The following is a 15,741-nucleotide window of genomic DNA, read 5'->3' as shown; positions in this document are numbered from 1 at the left end:
TCTTTCCTCAGATGCTAACCTACAGAGCAGCCACCACTGGGTTTCTCAATCGAGCCAGTGCCCCCTTCCCAATACATTTCTTATTGCCTTAGTGAAGGGAATGTTCTTTGGACCTTTTTGGAAACACAGTCAACTGATGGGTTCTCACATTGTACCTGCAAAACTCTTCTTACATTCCTACTGAAGCAGGCTAGTGAGGGAATCAATAGACGGATCTGGAACCTGGCAGAAAAACTACCAGCATCAAACACGTGGACACCAGTACCCCCAAGACAACTGCTGGAAGAACTTCCAAGAATCCCATTCAGAACAAGATTTCCTCCAGAAGCCAGGAGAAGCCCCAGATATTCTCTAGGGGCCTTATCATTGGGCCCTCCGAGAGGATTGAGGGGTGGGGTTATCAATCAAAACAGCAAACAGCTGGGACTCCTCCCCTGTCATTATCAAAGGGTCGGGATAATTAATGGTACAAAAGCAAGTGCAAAGGCTGAACTGGCCCTTCTCTTGCCTTTTGACCTGTTTTTGCCTTCTGCCCCCTATTCTTGCCTTGTTTGCGCCCCTCCCCCAACCTGGATCAATACACAAGTAAACCTGGGGATTTATAATCTATAATGGCGAATTGTAGTCTGTAAATCAGCCTTCACCATCACTCTTCAGCTCCTTCCTCTCTACCTGGGACCCATGATCTGGTACATTCTTCCATTTCTCTTCTCACTATTTCCTAATAAATTACTGGCCTAACTAACCCAGCTTGCTCTTGAAATTCATTTCTTGTAGCTTAGCCAAGAACCTAGAGAAAATCTGGCAACACTACCACCCTGCACCTTCTGACTCCTTCCCACAGTCCTATGCCAAGAAAACGCTGGCACCTACACCCGGCCATCATCAGGTCCAAGTTGCAGGGGGCCATCTCAACACTGTTCTTGCCAGAACATGGAGTCCCAAGTCACAGGTGTTGCCTGTGGCAATGATTCTCCCCTATTCAGACTTAAATTAACAGGCCCCCCACACACACACCAACATTCTCCAGTAGATTCTCACATCTATTTCCCTATGTTGTTTTTTCCTTTATATTGTATATTAGGCAGGTTCTGCAATTCTGTTGGTGTTTTCCAGCCGGGATTACAGCTATTCATGTTCTTGTCCCGCCCTAAGTAGGGACCCTTCTAGATTCTTCTCGGCCTCCCAGCGCCTCCTGACAAAGTCGCCCAAACGGTATCTGCTTAGAGTAAACGCACGGGCGGCCACAGCAGGCACTCGATAAATACTTGCAAGGACGAATGAAAGGACGAGTCGCCAGCCATAACCGACCGAGCCCGCCCCGCAGCGCCGCGCCAGCTTCCAAAACACGCGCCGTGGAACGCGGCGTAGCCGTCGGCCCGCGCCTGACCAATCGGAGCCCGCCCTCTGGGGTCCCGCCCCATTCCGGAAACTCAACCGTCCGTTCCCGACCTCGGAAGCTGACCAATCGGCTGTTAAGCCCCGCTGTTAGCCCCGCCCCGAGGCTTAAACCGCCGCTTCGCAACCTGGAGTAACGCTTCCCGGAGCGACCGGCCCCGCCCCGTATCTGGCCAATCAGGACCGCGGCGCGAGGCCCCGCCCCCACCGGCCCGCACGGGGGCGGGGCGAAGCAGCGGAGGCGCGCGGCGCGGGGCGGGGGCTGCGGGCGGTGAGTGCGGGAGCGGCGGGGCTGCGGGCTGGGGAGGGGCCCTCGCCTCGGCCCCGGCCCTGCGCCCCACGCCCCGCGGAGGAGTCGGGCGCACTGGGGAGGGGAGGTCTCTCCCGGGCCTGCCTCTTATTCTCCCTCCCTCCCCTTGCGGGGCGTGTGAGCGGCATTTGGTTGTCCTGAGCGCGGTGGAGCCGGGAGGAGGGCAGTGCGGGTCCTTCCCACGCCGGGCGAAACGGAGACCCTCGGTCTATCCGGGCATGGCCTAGAGTCGCTCGGGCGTCAAGGGTAGAGGCCTGCGCTCGCCGTCTGCGGGTCGGGTGGCTGTCCCCGTGTTCGCACCTCCACCGCCCTCCCCCTCCCTGCGGGGGCACGTGTAGGGGGGCTCCAGTGTAGCCCGACGCCTCTGCTCTGGGCCCTGAGTGTGGGCTGGAGGGCTGGGAACAGGGCAGGGCTTCTGAGGTGCGTTTTGGGCCTGGGGTTCTGAGAGAAGTGGGAAACCCTTTCCCCAGCCTGCAGAAATCCCTTTCCCAGAGCGGTGTGTCTCTGAGCCTGGATCCCTGGGCGGCCAAGGACTAGTAGAAGAAGGAAGAGGCGTCCCTGGTCCCTCCCCCCACTGCCAGGAGAAGGCTGGTGTGCTCCTGGACCCTGGAGCCAGATTTGGATTCAAATGCTGGCTTTGCCACTTACTAGCTATGTGACTTCTGTAAAAAGTAATGAAAGAAGGAAAGGCAGGCAGGAAGGAGGGAAGAGTTCCCTCAAAGCCTTATCTGTGCTGGATTCAAAAATTATAATGCTTTATATTTGCAGGCTGGTACTAATTGCAATCTCTAAGTTAAGCTGCTGTATTTCCAGGGTTAAGATTGTTAGCGGAGCATACTCTCTTTTGGCAGGAAAGGAAACTCCTGACCAGTTTTCTCTCGTGATTTAGACATTTATTGACTGCACGCTGGCAGTTTAACGCGTACGATGGTGTTTAGTCCTTCCACGACCTTCCGAGGTAGACCCCTCATTTCTGTTTGGCAGATGAGCAGATGGAGGCCCATGGAGGCTGGCTCACTTGCCTGCGACTTCACAGTTAGGGAGTAGCCAGAGGGCCCCTCCTCACCCCTGTGCCCTGCTGTCTTGACTTCAGGTGGACGAGCTGGGTGGGGAAACCATTCCTGGGCCCAAGGGCCAGGCGACAGCCCCCGTGGGAAGCCAGACGACACGCCCGAGATGGTGGAGGCCGAGGACCTGGAGCAGCTGCGGCAGCTCAACCTGGAGCTCCTGAGGCGGCTGTGGGTTGGGCAGGACGCCGTGCGGCGCTCTGTGACAGAGGCATCCTTGGAGGTGGGAGCCGCTGGGGGCGCCCCCGGGCGCGGGGAAGGGGCTGCCTAACCTGCAGACCAGATCTAGGCCACCAGGCCATCTGGTTCAGCGAGGGGAGGGGCTGGCCCAGACACCGTGGAGGCAGAGGTGGGCAGGACGACCTGGCCTTGGCGCCTGGCGAGGCCACCTGGGTAGGTGACTCCGCCCCTGTCCTCCAGTCCAGCCTGGACTCCAGCAGCAGCCCCAGCACAGCAACCCCGGCATCCCAAGAGACCGCCTCTACGGCCCCAAGAGCCTCCTGCCCACAGCGCGAGTGCCACGTGCCGGCCCCACTGGTTGCCCACCGAGAGGATTCCTGTGATGTGGCCTGGCCCGGGAGGGCCAGCTCCGGGGTGGTTTCGCTCCCACTTCCCAAGTGCCACCCCTGGGAGTCCCTGCATCGACTAAGGCCCCACTCGGCTCCCGTCACCTCGAGCTTGAATGACCCAGAGCTTTCAGCAGGTCCCGACAGCCTGAGGCCCCGGGAAGCACAGGCCCAGGGGTCCATCTTGGCACCTCGAGAAAGCAAGATGTGCAAGGTAACTGGGGGAACAGGGCATCCATTGATGGGAGCTTCCTCGAACCTCAGTGTCTTCATCTGACAAATAAGCTCATGGGCAGCCTTCCTTGCAGAGTGAGAGGCTTCCAGGAGATTCCATGAGCCATGCCGCCCAGCTTAGGTGCTTAATAAGTGTAGCTCTTAGTTTCTCTGACAGCACTTTGGGAAGAAGGTGACAAGCCTGTTTTTACAGATGGAAAGACTGAGGTTCAGAGCCCAGATTTGTTCCACGTCACATATAGAGGGGAGCGAAACTCTGTGCTCCAGCCCCTGTACCCCGGGGCGCATGTCAGAGTATAAGTGGAGACGTAGCCCCTTTCCTTCCCCCAAGGTGGGGCCTCCTTCGGGCTGGACCTGCTGTCCTAGCCCTTGCCCCTCTTTGCTGCCCTCCTCAGCCTGAATCGATGTTCAGCAAGGAGTCTGCAGAGGCCAAGAACAGCTGGTACCTGGACTACGACTGGACTGCAGGTATGGGCAGCCCCCTGGTACTCCCGAGGGTGGGGGGAGGGGCCTGGGCCGGCCTGTGGACCTGCCTGAGCCCCCCCAGGCTGCGGCTGTTTCTCTCTGTGGGCCATTCAGAATCAGACCTGTTCTCCTAGACCCTGCCACAGTGGCAGACATGGAGGTGGTGTTACTGAACATTTGTTGAGTGACTAGGGAATGAATGAATGAATGAATGAATGGAGTCGGAGCCACCACATTTTTGAGCACTTGTTACGGGTCAGCCCATGCACAGCCCTGTACACGTATCACTTCTTTACATCTTGCTCCCCACTGAGAAGCCCCAGAGTTCTCCCTGACTCCTCTCCCTGGGGCCCCTCTTGCCCCATCGCTGCCCAGGTTGAACACAGCAGCCACAGCAGCCTTACACCTGTGCAGCAGATCCTGCCACTCCCACACTTAGCCTCAAGTCCAAAATCCTCACCTGGGCTTGGGAGTGTGACCTGGCCCCGGCCTGCCCGGTGACGCCACCTCGTGAGGGCTCCTGCCTGGTCCTTGAACCTGCCGAGCTCGTGGCCACCTCAGGGACTCCACACTGGCTGTTCCCCTCGCCTCGGATGTGCTCCCCCAGGGCCGCACAATTCCCCCTGGTCACTGAGAGCTAGCTCAGATGACGGGCCCTCCGTGTACTGGATACCCAGGCTGCTGCGCCCTGCGTCTATCGTCTAGTTAGATTGTTCTTACCGCCCTTGGGAATTTGCTTGCTTCTTGCCCGACTCCTTCAGTGGAATATAAACTTCTTAAGGGTAGGAACCTGGTGGTGTTTTTGTTGCCATGTTCCCCGAGCCTGAGTCTAGGACAGTATCTGACACGTAGTAGGTCCTTGATAAACACCAACAGCCTTGAGGGGTTGGTGCCATTTGGATCTTCATTCTACAAAGGGGGAAACTGGGGCACAGAGCGGTTGAGTCATTGGCCAAAAGGAGGTGAGCCAGGTGCTCTGCGGGGTTCCTGGAACCCTGTGGTGGTGGTGACAGGCCTGCCCCTGAGGACCTCCTCATAGCCCTGCTTCCTATTTCTGGGAAATGGAGGCAGCCACCCCCTGCCTGCCCCGTGTCCCCGCTTTTGCCCTCTCTCCTTCCCAAGGGGAACTGTCCAGGCTCTCCTTTGAGGCCTGGTCCTGCACTTGTGCTCCAGCCCCATCCCGCCTGGGCCCTGGCGGGTTTCTTTCTGTAATTCTCTCCCTTTCCTGCATCTGCCCCTTGCCCCTGGGACACTGCATCAGCATGGAATGTGCTAGAATATTAGTAGGAACTGATTTTATCCAGGGCTTAGTGTGTGCTGGGCACTGTTCTAGATGTCTCCTCTCCTTCACTCCTGTTTCCTCGTTTGCTCTTCCCAGTAAGCCTAACTGGGAGGCACTGTCCTCCCCATTCACAGATGGGAAGCCTGAGGCTGAGGCTGCAAAACTTCACCAAAGCCTCAGCTAGTAAGGGGTGAAGCTCGTGGGAAATTCCTCTGTGCTCGATGTTTGCTTCTAGTTACTGCCCATTTCCTCTGCATTTCTTCAGAACAGAACCCCTCAGAAGGGCTGCCTGCACCCACTGCCACCCATCCCTTTCCCGTTTTCTTAGTAAAGCAGCCGTAGCCCCAACCCTGGCCTTCACCTTGCTAATTCCCAGGCTCAGTTCTCAGGCTGCCTCTCACTTGGCCCGTGAGCTGCGTGGGGCACGGGGGCCACTCCCTCCTGGAAACTCTTGCCTTGACTTGCAGGGCTGGACATTTCCTGGTTCTCCTCCATCTCGCTGGATGCTCCCTCCAGGCTCCTCTGCTTGATCCCCTCCCTTACCTGCCCCCCCCACTGGAAGCCCCCAGATCAGCCGCTCACTGTCCTCTGCTGCCCTCCCTCCATTTTCCCACCCATGCTGTGGCTGCTGACTGCACCCTGCATGGCCCCGTACTTTCCCTGGCTCACGCCTCCCCTCTGAATTCCAGGCTTGTGTGTGTGGGTGGGGAGCAGCTGAGGCCCGGCCTGTGGGACCTCCTCAGCCGTTAGGTGTCTCATACCCTCTCACGTCCAGAATCACGGTCCTCATTTCCAGGCTCTTGCTCCTCCCACAGTGTCTCCTACCTCAGTAAATGGCATCTCCAGGTACCAGATGGGACCAGCATAACCTTGAGATTGACCTTGGTTCATCTCCTTTTCATATATTCCTCATCTAGTCCATTAGCAAATCCTCTCAGTCCTACTTTTAGAATATTTCTAGAATCCAACTAGTTCTCCCCTAGATGCCTGCAGTGACCCCTAAGGGTGCCCCTGTTTCCCCTCGCCAACCAGCCGGTAGAGGAGGAAGCCTGCGAGACAGATGCTCACCTGACTGCGACAACTCAGCCCAGAACCCTGGACGGCCACCCCAGCCTCATCACCATCACCCGCCCTCTCCTTAAGCCACTCTCCTCTCCTTGCTTTTCTTCAAGAATACCAAGCACGTGCCTGCCCCGGGGCCTTTGCACGTTCTCTGCTCGCTGCATTGTCCTTCCTGCCATGGGGTCCCTCCACTGGGTCTCTGCTCGGGTGTCACCTCCTCAACCCGAACCTGACCACCGTGTATAAAACAGCACCCCTTCCCCACCTTTCTCCACTCCCTCACCCTGCCCTGGGTTTCTTTGCTGACTAGTTCTTCTGTCTCCACCGTGTTGGAATGTAGGCCTCATGAGGGCAGGGCTTTGGTCTTTCTAGCTCGCTGCTGCTTCCCCAGCATGTAAGACCGTGCCTGGCATGTAGAAGGGGCTCTGTAATTATTTTTTTGAATGGACCATCAACTGTGAGTTGGGATAGAGGGATTGGAAACACCACCAGCTGTCAATGAGTGGAGGGTCCTCTCCAGGCCACTACGAGGCATGGAGGGAGCCCCGAGCCTTGACCAGAGGCCACAGAGCAGCCCCCACCCCGCCCATCAGCTCCCTGGTGCTCTGCCCCCTTCAGGGTCTCTGGACAGCAGCTCTCGCCTCGCCAGCAAGCCCGAGGCCTTCTTCTCGAAGCTGCAGAGGTTTCGGGAAGCCAACAAGGAGGAATGTGTTTCCAGCGGCCCCGAGTGAGCAGGCACGGGCGGGGATGGCGAGGGCAGCTGGGCCTCCCCCGCCCCGGCCTGCTCACCCCTGTCGCCTTCCCAGATGGCAGCTCACTGACCAGCAGGAGAGCAGCGACGTGGAGGGCGACCACGAATGTGAGTACCCGGCCCTGAGCCCCACGGCCCCTCTTCTCCAGAGTAGCCCCAGCCGAGGGCCTGGGGACCTGGGGCGCTGCTGGAGTGCTGGGTGCTCGAGGAGGGCGGCCTGGAGTCTGGACAGGGTGGGGAGCAGCTGAGGCCCGGCCTGTGGGACCTACTCCAGCCCCTTCCCAGGAACCCTCAGTGCTGGCTGGGGCCCTGAGTCCCGTGAGGGAAGGGGGTGCGTGAAAGGGGCCGGGGCTTAACTTCCCCAGCTGACTGTCACCTGTGTGCCCCCCTTGTTTTCTCTGCCACTCCTTCCTCCAACTCCTTCCCCTCCTTCCCTCTGCACCTCACCTGTGCAGGTGGGTGTCAGCTCAGTCACAGGAGCACCCGAGTCTATGCTCTGGGCTTGGGTGTGCAGTGCTGATTGTGGGCCTGTGTGCATATGTGTGTGGGGAAGGCTGTGCTCTTACGCGAATGCACATGTGTGCTTGTGACAAATGTGTGTGCACGTGTGACTGTGTAAGAATGCGCTTTGTGGTTGTGCGTGTGACACTCATTCACGTGAAGATGCCCATGTGCCTGGGGTTTGTGTGGGCAAACGTGTGTGCATGCCTTCGTGTGTGACTCCGTGTGTGCCCTGCGTGTGCACATGTGTACATGCCTGTGAGGGCAGCTCTTGGGGTGTGCTGCTGTGGGCCTGGCAGTGGGGCGTGGCCTCAGGGTCCCGGGGACCTGGGCCCCGGGTCAGGGCTCCACGTCTCATGGGCCTCACAGGTGTGTACTGCTACCGCGTCAGCCGGCGCCTGTTTCTGGTGCCTGCGGATCCCGGCACCCCCTGCCGCCTCTGCGGGACCCTGCGGGACCAGCGGGGCCCCAAGGCCCTGGCAGGGCCAGCCCAGGTCAGGTGAGCGGCCAGAGCAGGTGGGGCGCTGGACGGGGTGGGAGGGCAGCCACAGGTAGGGCAGAACCCGAGCTGGGGGAGCGCTAGTGGCCCCTGCCCATCTGAGACGCCTGCATTGGCCCCCGCTGCACCCCCTGCCCAGGGTGACCATGCCCCTGTCAGTCCTGGAGCCCCCGCACCGCCACCGCATCCACCGGCGGAAGAGCTTCGACGCCTCGGACACGCTGGCCTTGCCCCGGGTGAGCCAGCGCCTGGGGGTGACCCGGGTCCCCAGCTGGACTCCAAGGCCCAGAAAGGGCCAAGGGCTGTCCCAAGGCCGCACAGCGGGCCTGGGCTCGGGGAGGGTGGGCAGCAGGTGTCAGGAGCTCCAGGCTCTGCTTGTTCCCCGGGCAGGTGGGGCGCCTGCAGGTTAGTGGGTGCCTGCACGCCGTCGTAGCACCGGAGGTTTGTGGATCCCTTCTGCACAGCACAGGCCGCGGGACGCCTCTCCTGAGCCCCTCGGCTCCCTGGCTCCCTGGCCCAGCTGTGCGGGAGGCAGAGGTGGGAAGACCTTGTCCAGGGTCAGCCCGGTGGTGGGTGGGAGAGCCCAGGGCACTTCCTTACCTGTGGGTCCTGAGGAGGGTGGGGCCCAGGGCAGGGGAAGGGGTGCAGAGGAGGGGCAGTTTGCCCGTCTGTAGGTGGCTGGCCCTGAGGGCTCAATGCAGGTCAGGGGCTTGGGCCGGGCCCAGCTGAAGGGGATCCCGCTCAGTTAGCCTCTTCCCCTCCCATCTCGGGCCTTGGGGTCCCCAGATACGTGGGCCAGCAGGGTCAGGATAGGGGAGGCCTGGGGGAGCTTGTGGGAGACAGGGCTGCCCGGGGGGGTTCCCCCCACCCGGCAGGGGGAGAGGCTCGGCCCCTCCCTGGCAGCCCCCTCTGGGGGGTGGAGACAGCCTCTGCCCCGGGCCTGGTTAACCCCTCGCTCTCCACAGCACTGCCTGCTGGGCTGGGACATCATCCCGCCAAAGCCGGAGAAGTGCACGGCCCCCAGGAGCCTGGACCTCTGGTCCTCCGTCACCTCCGAGGCTCAGTACCAGAAGCTGTCAGCCACCAGCCCTTCCCGCCTGGTAGGATGCAGGCCGTGTCGCAGCCCGGGTGCTGGGGAGGGACAGGCCCCTGGGAGCAGGCCTGGGGCCCGCAGGGTCCCCTCGGAGGTGGGGTCGGGGTGGGGGTCCAGGCCCAGGCGTCTTCCCTGTGCTGGGCCTGTCTTACATGAGCCACCCCTCCAGGAGGGTCCCCCTGGTTCTGAGGTTCAGGAGGGACGAGGGGCTGGGACTGGGGTTCTGACAATCACCCGCCCCCCATTCACCATCCAGGCCCTGCCACCACGGGCCCCGCGCCCCAGCGCCACGTGGTCAAAGTCCCAGGTTCCCTGGCCCTGGGCCCCGCTGCAGCGAAGCCCTGAGGAGCAGCCCCTGGGAGGAGGACAGTGTCCCTGAGCCTCTCGGACCCTCCTGTCCGGGCAGGGGGAGCGCAGAGGGGAAAGGCCCTGCCCAGTCGCAGCTGGAGGTAGACTTAGGCCCCCCGCTCCTGGAAAGGGGGCTCCGGGGAGGAGGCATGTGTGCGGGGAGGTTCTGGGGCATGTTTGTGAATAAAGCTCGGTGCTCGTGGTGGCTCTGACTCCCGGGAGTGCTGGCCTGGCCTGTGAGTGCACCTGCCCTCTCGGGAAGCCACCCTCCCCTCACCTGGGGAAGGACACTTCTCACCTGCGCTGGGCTTGTGGCTCCAGCCCCCTGGGCCAGACTCTTTGAAGAGCTCCCCACCTCTGGGGGTCCTTGAGACAGGCCCGGGTCAAGGTCGGGGTTAAAAAGCCGTGCCATTCTGGGGAGGGGCTCAGGGACCTGGGGCTGACCCTGGGGATGAAGCTGAGGCTCTGGGCGCAAGGGGCCGAATGAGCCCTTTCCTTCTTGGTCCCCAGAACTGGGCCCAGTGATCGAGGGCCTCTCAAGTCCCTGGCCTCCACACCCCTCTCCGGCCTGGCCCTAGAAGCCATGGGTGACCCCGAGCCTCTGTAGGAACAGATGGGGAAACAGGACCGGTCAGTGAGTTGGGGGCAAGGGTGGGAGAGCCCAGACCTCCTCCTGGGTTAGCAAGCAGCACCCTGGCCGCCTCCCCTCCCTTGACTGTATTAGGTTGCACAATAAGAAACTGCTGTTTTTGTAGGACAGACGTGGAATCAAGGGGAAGCTGGAGCCCAGCAGGGGCACGTGCCTCCTCGAGGGTTGCCAGCTTAGAGGGGTGGCACTGGGGCTGCGGTCTCCTGAGCCCAGAGCCAGTGAGGGTTATGGAAGCCTTTCTCTTCCCGTGGGCCGTTCCACGTATATTAGACAGGATCAGCTGGGTTAGGCTGCAGTAACAAATTAACCCCCCCAGCTCAGTGGGTTCCCGTCAAGGCTTATTTCTTGCTGGTTTGTGCACGCGTGTCTGTCGGGCCTCGGGGAACCTCTGCTTGACATGGTCCCTCAGGGAGCCAGGCCCACGATGCCCCACCGCGTGGAGCCCTTCTGGTTGCGTCAGCCGGGGAGTGGCACATGGGTCACTTGTGCTCAGAGTTCGTTGGCTAGAACTGCCAAACAGACACCCCCCCGCCCCAACAGACGGGGCTCGCGACATGGGGGTGCGTGTGGAATGTTGGGTGAGCGCTGCTGACCCCAGGCCTGACTTGCAAGTTGGGCCTCACCAGCTTGATCCGTGAAGGGCTGAGACACGAAGCGCCCAGGCCCTGGGCCAGGAGAGGCCTTTAATAACACAATGAGTGGTGCAGCTCCTTGGCTGAAACCACCCCTCTCTTTACCTGGAGTTCCAACTTCACACGCCTCGCTGGCCTGGCAGGTGCGGTGGCGGTGAGGGTGGGGGCCTGGGTCCACCTGGCTTTCACGGGTTTCATGTTCAAAATGTTTGTGTGATCCAAACTGTGCGTGTGAAGGTGGGGGGCAACCTGGGAGCAGGTCAGGGCTTTTCAAACCCATGATTCTAGAACCTTGGGTAGCAGACTCTTCCACGGGTAATTTTAAGTCGGACAGCCTGTGGGAGTCAGTGGTTTTATTTGAAATTATTTGGGGGAAGCAGATGTGGCTCAAGTGATTGAGCTCCAGCCTACAAGATGGGAGGTCCCGGGATCGGTTCTGGTGCCTCCTGGAGAAGACAGACAAAGTGATGTGCTGGCGCAATGAGCTGATGCAACAAGGAGTCACAGAGGAAACACAATGAGAGATGCAACAAAGCAGGTAGCAGAGGTGGCTCAAGTGATTGAGCACCTCTCTCCCACATGGGATATCTGAGGTTCGGTTCCTGGTGCCTCCTAAAGAGAAGATAGGCAGACATAGAGAGCCACAGTGAGTGGACACAGAGAGCAGTCAGCACAAACAATGAGGCGAGAGGATAAATAAAAATAAGCCTTTAAAAAAATTATTTGGGGAGAGGATCTGGAAATTGTTCAGTCAGACAAATATTGCAGAATTTGCAGAGCTGAGGTCTATAGGTTTCAGTTGTGTGTAACAGAGACCCAAATTACAACAGCTCAAACAAGATAGAAATATTTTTCTCTCCCCCATAGAAATCTAGGCTGACATGCTGGCACCATTTGGTGGTTGGAGCCAGAGGTTTCTCTGGAAAAACCATTGTTTTGAAAGAAGGCTTCCAGCCTGTTAGCTTCCAGTCAGTTCCATGTGCAATAAACCACAGCAAAACGTTTCTGAACACTGTGTTTCATCAAACCTATGACACCATCGAAAGACTCACCATTGTTTTATGTGCACAGAATTGCTGCTGGTAAAGCAGACACTCTGCTGACTGTAAGATAATCCTGATTTCAGAGATGTTGAAATGCGCCATCGTTTGTGTCGTGGGATGGGTGAAAGAGTAAGGGCCTTGGTGTAAGACGTCGTGGTCTGTTTACTGACCTCTGTGCCCTGCCGCCCCTGCCCTTGCACTTCATGGTGGCCTCCCTGGGGCCATCTGGAACCATCGGCGGGGGTGGGGCGAAGACTGCCCCGACCTCCTCTCTGCTGCTGGCCTGACTGCTTCGAGCCTAGGAGCCCCCAGGTGATGAGACTCGGGTTCTTCAGAGTGAGTGCAGGTCCAGGCCCAGAAGCCCCAGCAGAGCTCCACGTCTCCCGTTTCCACCTGCCCAGCCTGTCCCCGACTCTGTCTCCACTGTCCCCTGGTGGGTCCTAGTCTGCCTGGTCCTTCACTCCCTGTAACCCAGGGTGGCCTGGGAAGTCCCTCTTGCCCCACTCCTTCCTCCCCATCCATCTCCCATGCACCTTCCATGTCTGGGCTTGTCTCTCCTTCCAGGAAGCCTTCCCTGACCACCCCCAGACCCCTCCAACACTCCCCCTCTCCTATGACCTGCTTTACCTCCCTGCCCTTCTTCCCAGCCCTTACAGAGTAAATCACTAGTTGTGAAGTTAATTGCTTCATGCCTCTCGCCCACTAGAAATTAAACTCCACAAGATGGTTTTATTGCTAGAATGTAGCATCGTCTGTTTTCTCACAATGGTTGTATTTCAGGACTTGGCTTGTTTCCTCTCACCTGGTTTCTTGCTGGGCAGCCACGGATTTCTCGAAACCTCAGGAGCCTGGTGGGTGGCCCTCGACCTCTGCACCCCTCACATGCCTCCTCCCCATCTTGCAAAATAAAACTGTCCTTTTTTGGGGCCCTTCCCCCCAAGTTTATGGCATAAATGCCCAAGGTAAAAAGCAGGATCACTCCTTCCGAAGTCGCTGTCTCGTGTTAGTCATTTGGGAATGCTAGCGGGCTCCGACTGAGCGTTTTTCAGGAGAGACCCCAGCCCGCTGGTGGGTCCAGGGATGCCACACCTTGTCCTTCACTAGCAGTTCCACTTGCCCGAGAGCGGATCCCGTGCCTCGCTGATGCCTCAGCAGGGATGTGTGTGCTGTGGATGCTCCAGATAGCGCCAGCTCCTTGGCGTGGCTTGTACCACCTCCACCATTCATTCATTCATTCATTCATTTGTTTGTTTGTTCGGCACACATACATGGAGCTCCTATTGTTTGCCAGGCCCTGTACTAGGCTTTGCAGATACAGGGTGAAACAGACACCTGCCTCCATGGAGCTTCTGTGCTTGTGGTAGGAGAAAGCCAAGCCAGTCAACACCGCACGTGTCTGGCGGTGATGGGTGCCGGAAGGAAACCGGAGCAGAGCCCTCGGCCAGGCTCCAGCCCTGCTCGTGTTTTCTCCCTAGTTCTTAAACGTGCCAGGCTCTTGCGGGCCTCTGTCTTTATCCCCGCCGTTCCCTCTGCCCAAAGCTCTCTTCTACCAAACTCCTGCTCGGGCCTCAGCTCACATGTCCGCGCCCCAAGGGGCCTTCCCTGCTCCCACCAAGCTGGCTAAGGCCCCCTGAGCCTGGGGTCCTGCAGCCCCCTCTGCCCATCGCAGCCTTCATCACCCTCACCTGTAAGGCCCCTGAAGCAGGGACCAAGCATTCTCGGCTCTGTGCCCAGCATGCCAAAATGCAAGATGTTCCGTGACTAGAGCGGGTGATGAAGGAGCCGTAGGCCCTGGGAGCTGAAGTAAGGGTGTCTCGGGAGTGTGGCCCTGGCGAGCGAGCTGTTGCGTCCTGAGCACCTCAGCACCCTGCGCTGCACAGTCCAGTCCCCCAGGGCCGTGTCGCTCCTGGAGGGTGACTGGGGACAGCTAGCTGTGAAATCTCCATCCTGGAAACTAAGCACATCTGCCCCTTGGCCCTGCAGAGGGGGAGCGTGTGGCAGCATCACCCCCTTGCCTTCCATGGGACCTTCCCAGTTTCCCAAAGAACTAAAGCATCAGTTGGCTCCCGATGGCCGTTCTCCGAGGCACGGAGGGTTGGTTCTCCCTGAAGGGGGGTTAAGTGGTCACTCGACTGGTTTCTCCTTCTCCCACCTCAAGGAGGTCTACTGTGCATGGACCAGAAAACCCTAGAGAATGATTTCCCATGTGTCTCTTCAACGTGTCTTTTCGGACGTTCTGGGAATTAATGGCATTTTGAGGCACCACCTGTTCTTACCCTGCACCGGCCTTGGCACTAGGCTTGCTCTGACCTTTTCAGCCCAAATTGGAACATATGGGGAGCCTCATCTCAGAGCAGGGTCCAAGGTGTGCATTCAGCGAGCCGGGGGCTCAGACCCCCCAGCTTGTGCTTCCTGGCTGGGTGACCGTCAGCATGTCTTTATCTGTCGTGCACAGCGTGAGAATCCCCACACACCCCTCCACCAACACCCGCCTGGGCACGTCTTTTAACCTTTCCATAGCTCGCTTTCCTCTGCACGGTGGTGACAGCGCTAATGAGGGCTAATGAGCTGACGTGCAGGCTGCATGATGGTCATCTGCTCTTCCGGTCCCCGTGTCACAAGACCAGCCAGGATGGAGCGATGCCCTAGGCGGGTGGTGGCCCTCTCTGAATTCACTCCTCCTCGCCCTTGCCATCTTCAGCGGATAACGGGGAATCGGAAGCAGCATATTAAATCACTTGATGTAAAGATCTCTCCTATTTCCTCTGGGGGACTGTTGATAAGAGCAAATGCATTACGTGAGAACTGTACTGCACCCAGGGCACTGAGGGCGGGGGCCGGGGCCGGGGCTGCGGGTGACCAGGGCCTCCCCTGGCCAGCGCCGGGGGCTGAGGGAGGGGAGGCGCTGGGCCCTGCAGGGAGTCAGGGGAGGAACCCCGGGCTCCACGGGCCTGTGGCCAGTGGGGGTGGCATGGGGTTGGGGTCCTGAGAGACTGGCTCAGGGGGCCCTGAGAAGACTCCTTGGTGTGGCACCAAGCTGGGGCCTCTCGGACCTCTGTGTCTATGCTGAGGTGGCAGGACTTTTCTCTCCCTCAGAAGGCCCCCAGCACAGTCTCTGAAATGTAACAGACACCCCTAGAATCTCCCCCGGTGCCCACTGCTGTGGCAGGACACCCCGGGGGCCCAGCTGCACTGCACCCCCAGCTCCGGGGCCAGGGGACCGCTCTCTGCCGGCCAGGCCTGGGGACCTGTGAGATCTCGGGGTGAAGAAGGAGACGGGAAGGGCTTGGAGAAGTTTCCAGATTTTAAATCTGGTGTGGGGGGGTCCCCCTGCCCCCAGGAGATCCCCAGCCCAGAGAGAGACCCAGCTGTGCCTCCTTCCCAGTAAATCCTGAAAGGCTCCTCCCACCCCCACCCCCACCCACCCCGGCTCCTCCTGCCAGAGTCTCCGCCAGGAGAGGGAGCCATGGGCGGGAGCGTCCCCGGGGCCACATGGGGTCTGGGCGGGCAGTGTGGCTTTGTGCTGGGGTCAGCTGCGCGGACCAGGCAGGTCAGCCCGGCTCCCTGGGGCCCCGCTCCCTCACCTGCACAACAGGTTATAGTGCGACCCACCCGGGGAGTGTTTGAGGCTTAACTGAGACGGTTACCGAGGCGCTTAGGGCCACCCCGACGTCTCATAAGTGTTTATGAGAGACAGCGTCGCTGGAAAGCCAGCCTTGCCAGGGAGCACTGCCTCGGCCTGGAATGCGGGAAGGAGGGGGCGAGGGCGGAGGGGACATTTCCAGGCAGCGTCCCCACTGAGAGCCTGACCCCGGGCTCGGCCCCCGCGTCCTGGCTGGAG

The 15,741-nt window shown here is 59.7% G+C and overlaps 1 protein-coding gene across 12 annotated transcripts; it reads left to right on the top strand.

Annotated features, from left to right (window-relative positions):
- Nucleotides 1–1,598: 1,598 nt before the first annotated feature.
- On the top strand, nt 1,599–14,648 carry MIIP (migration and invasion inhibitory protein). 12 transcript variants are annotated; one of them, XM_058304380.2, is made up of 11 exons: nt 2,515–2,666; nt 2,802–2,998; nt 3,196–3,555; nt 3,971–4,043; nt 7,003–7,111; nt 7,191–7,243; nt 8,006–8,135; nt 8,275–8,371; nt 9,101–9,235; nt 12,681–12,751; nt 14,421–14,648. In XM_058304380.2, the coding sequence occupies exons 1-11, from the start codon at nt 2,636–2,638 to the stop codon at nt 14,443–14,445; spliced, it is 1,281 nt and encodes a 426-aa protein (XP_058160363.1). In that variant the 5' UTR covers nt 2,515–2,635; the 3' UTR covers nt 14,446–14,648. The 12 variants fall into 12 exon arrangements, with proteins under 12 accessions (XP_058160356.2, XP_071073886.1, XP_058160367.1 ...); XM_058304373.2 differs by lacking the exons at nt 2,515–2,666; nt 14,421–14,648 and adding an exon at nt 1,599–1,669 and having other exon boundaries at nt 12,681–12,889; XM_071217785.1 differs by lacking the exons at nt 2,515–2,666; nt 12,681–12,751; nt 14,421–14,648 and adding exons at nt 1,663–1,954; nt 9,485–12,638.
- Nucleotides 14,649–15,741: the final 1,093 nt, after the last annotated feature.

This window comes from Dasypus novemcinctus, chromosome 9, assembly GCF_030445035.2.
Source record: "Dasypus novemcinctus isolate mDasNov1 chromosome 9, mDasNov1.1.hap2, whole genome shotgun sequence".
Lineage (NCBI taxonomy): Eukaryota > Metazoa > Chordata > Mammalia > Cingulata > Dasypodidae > Dasypus > Dasypus novemcinctus.
This window is presented reverse-complemented; position numbering and strand designations above follow the sequence as displayed.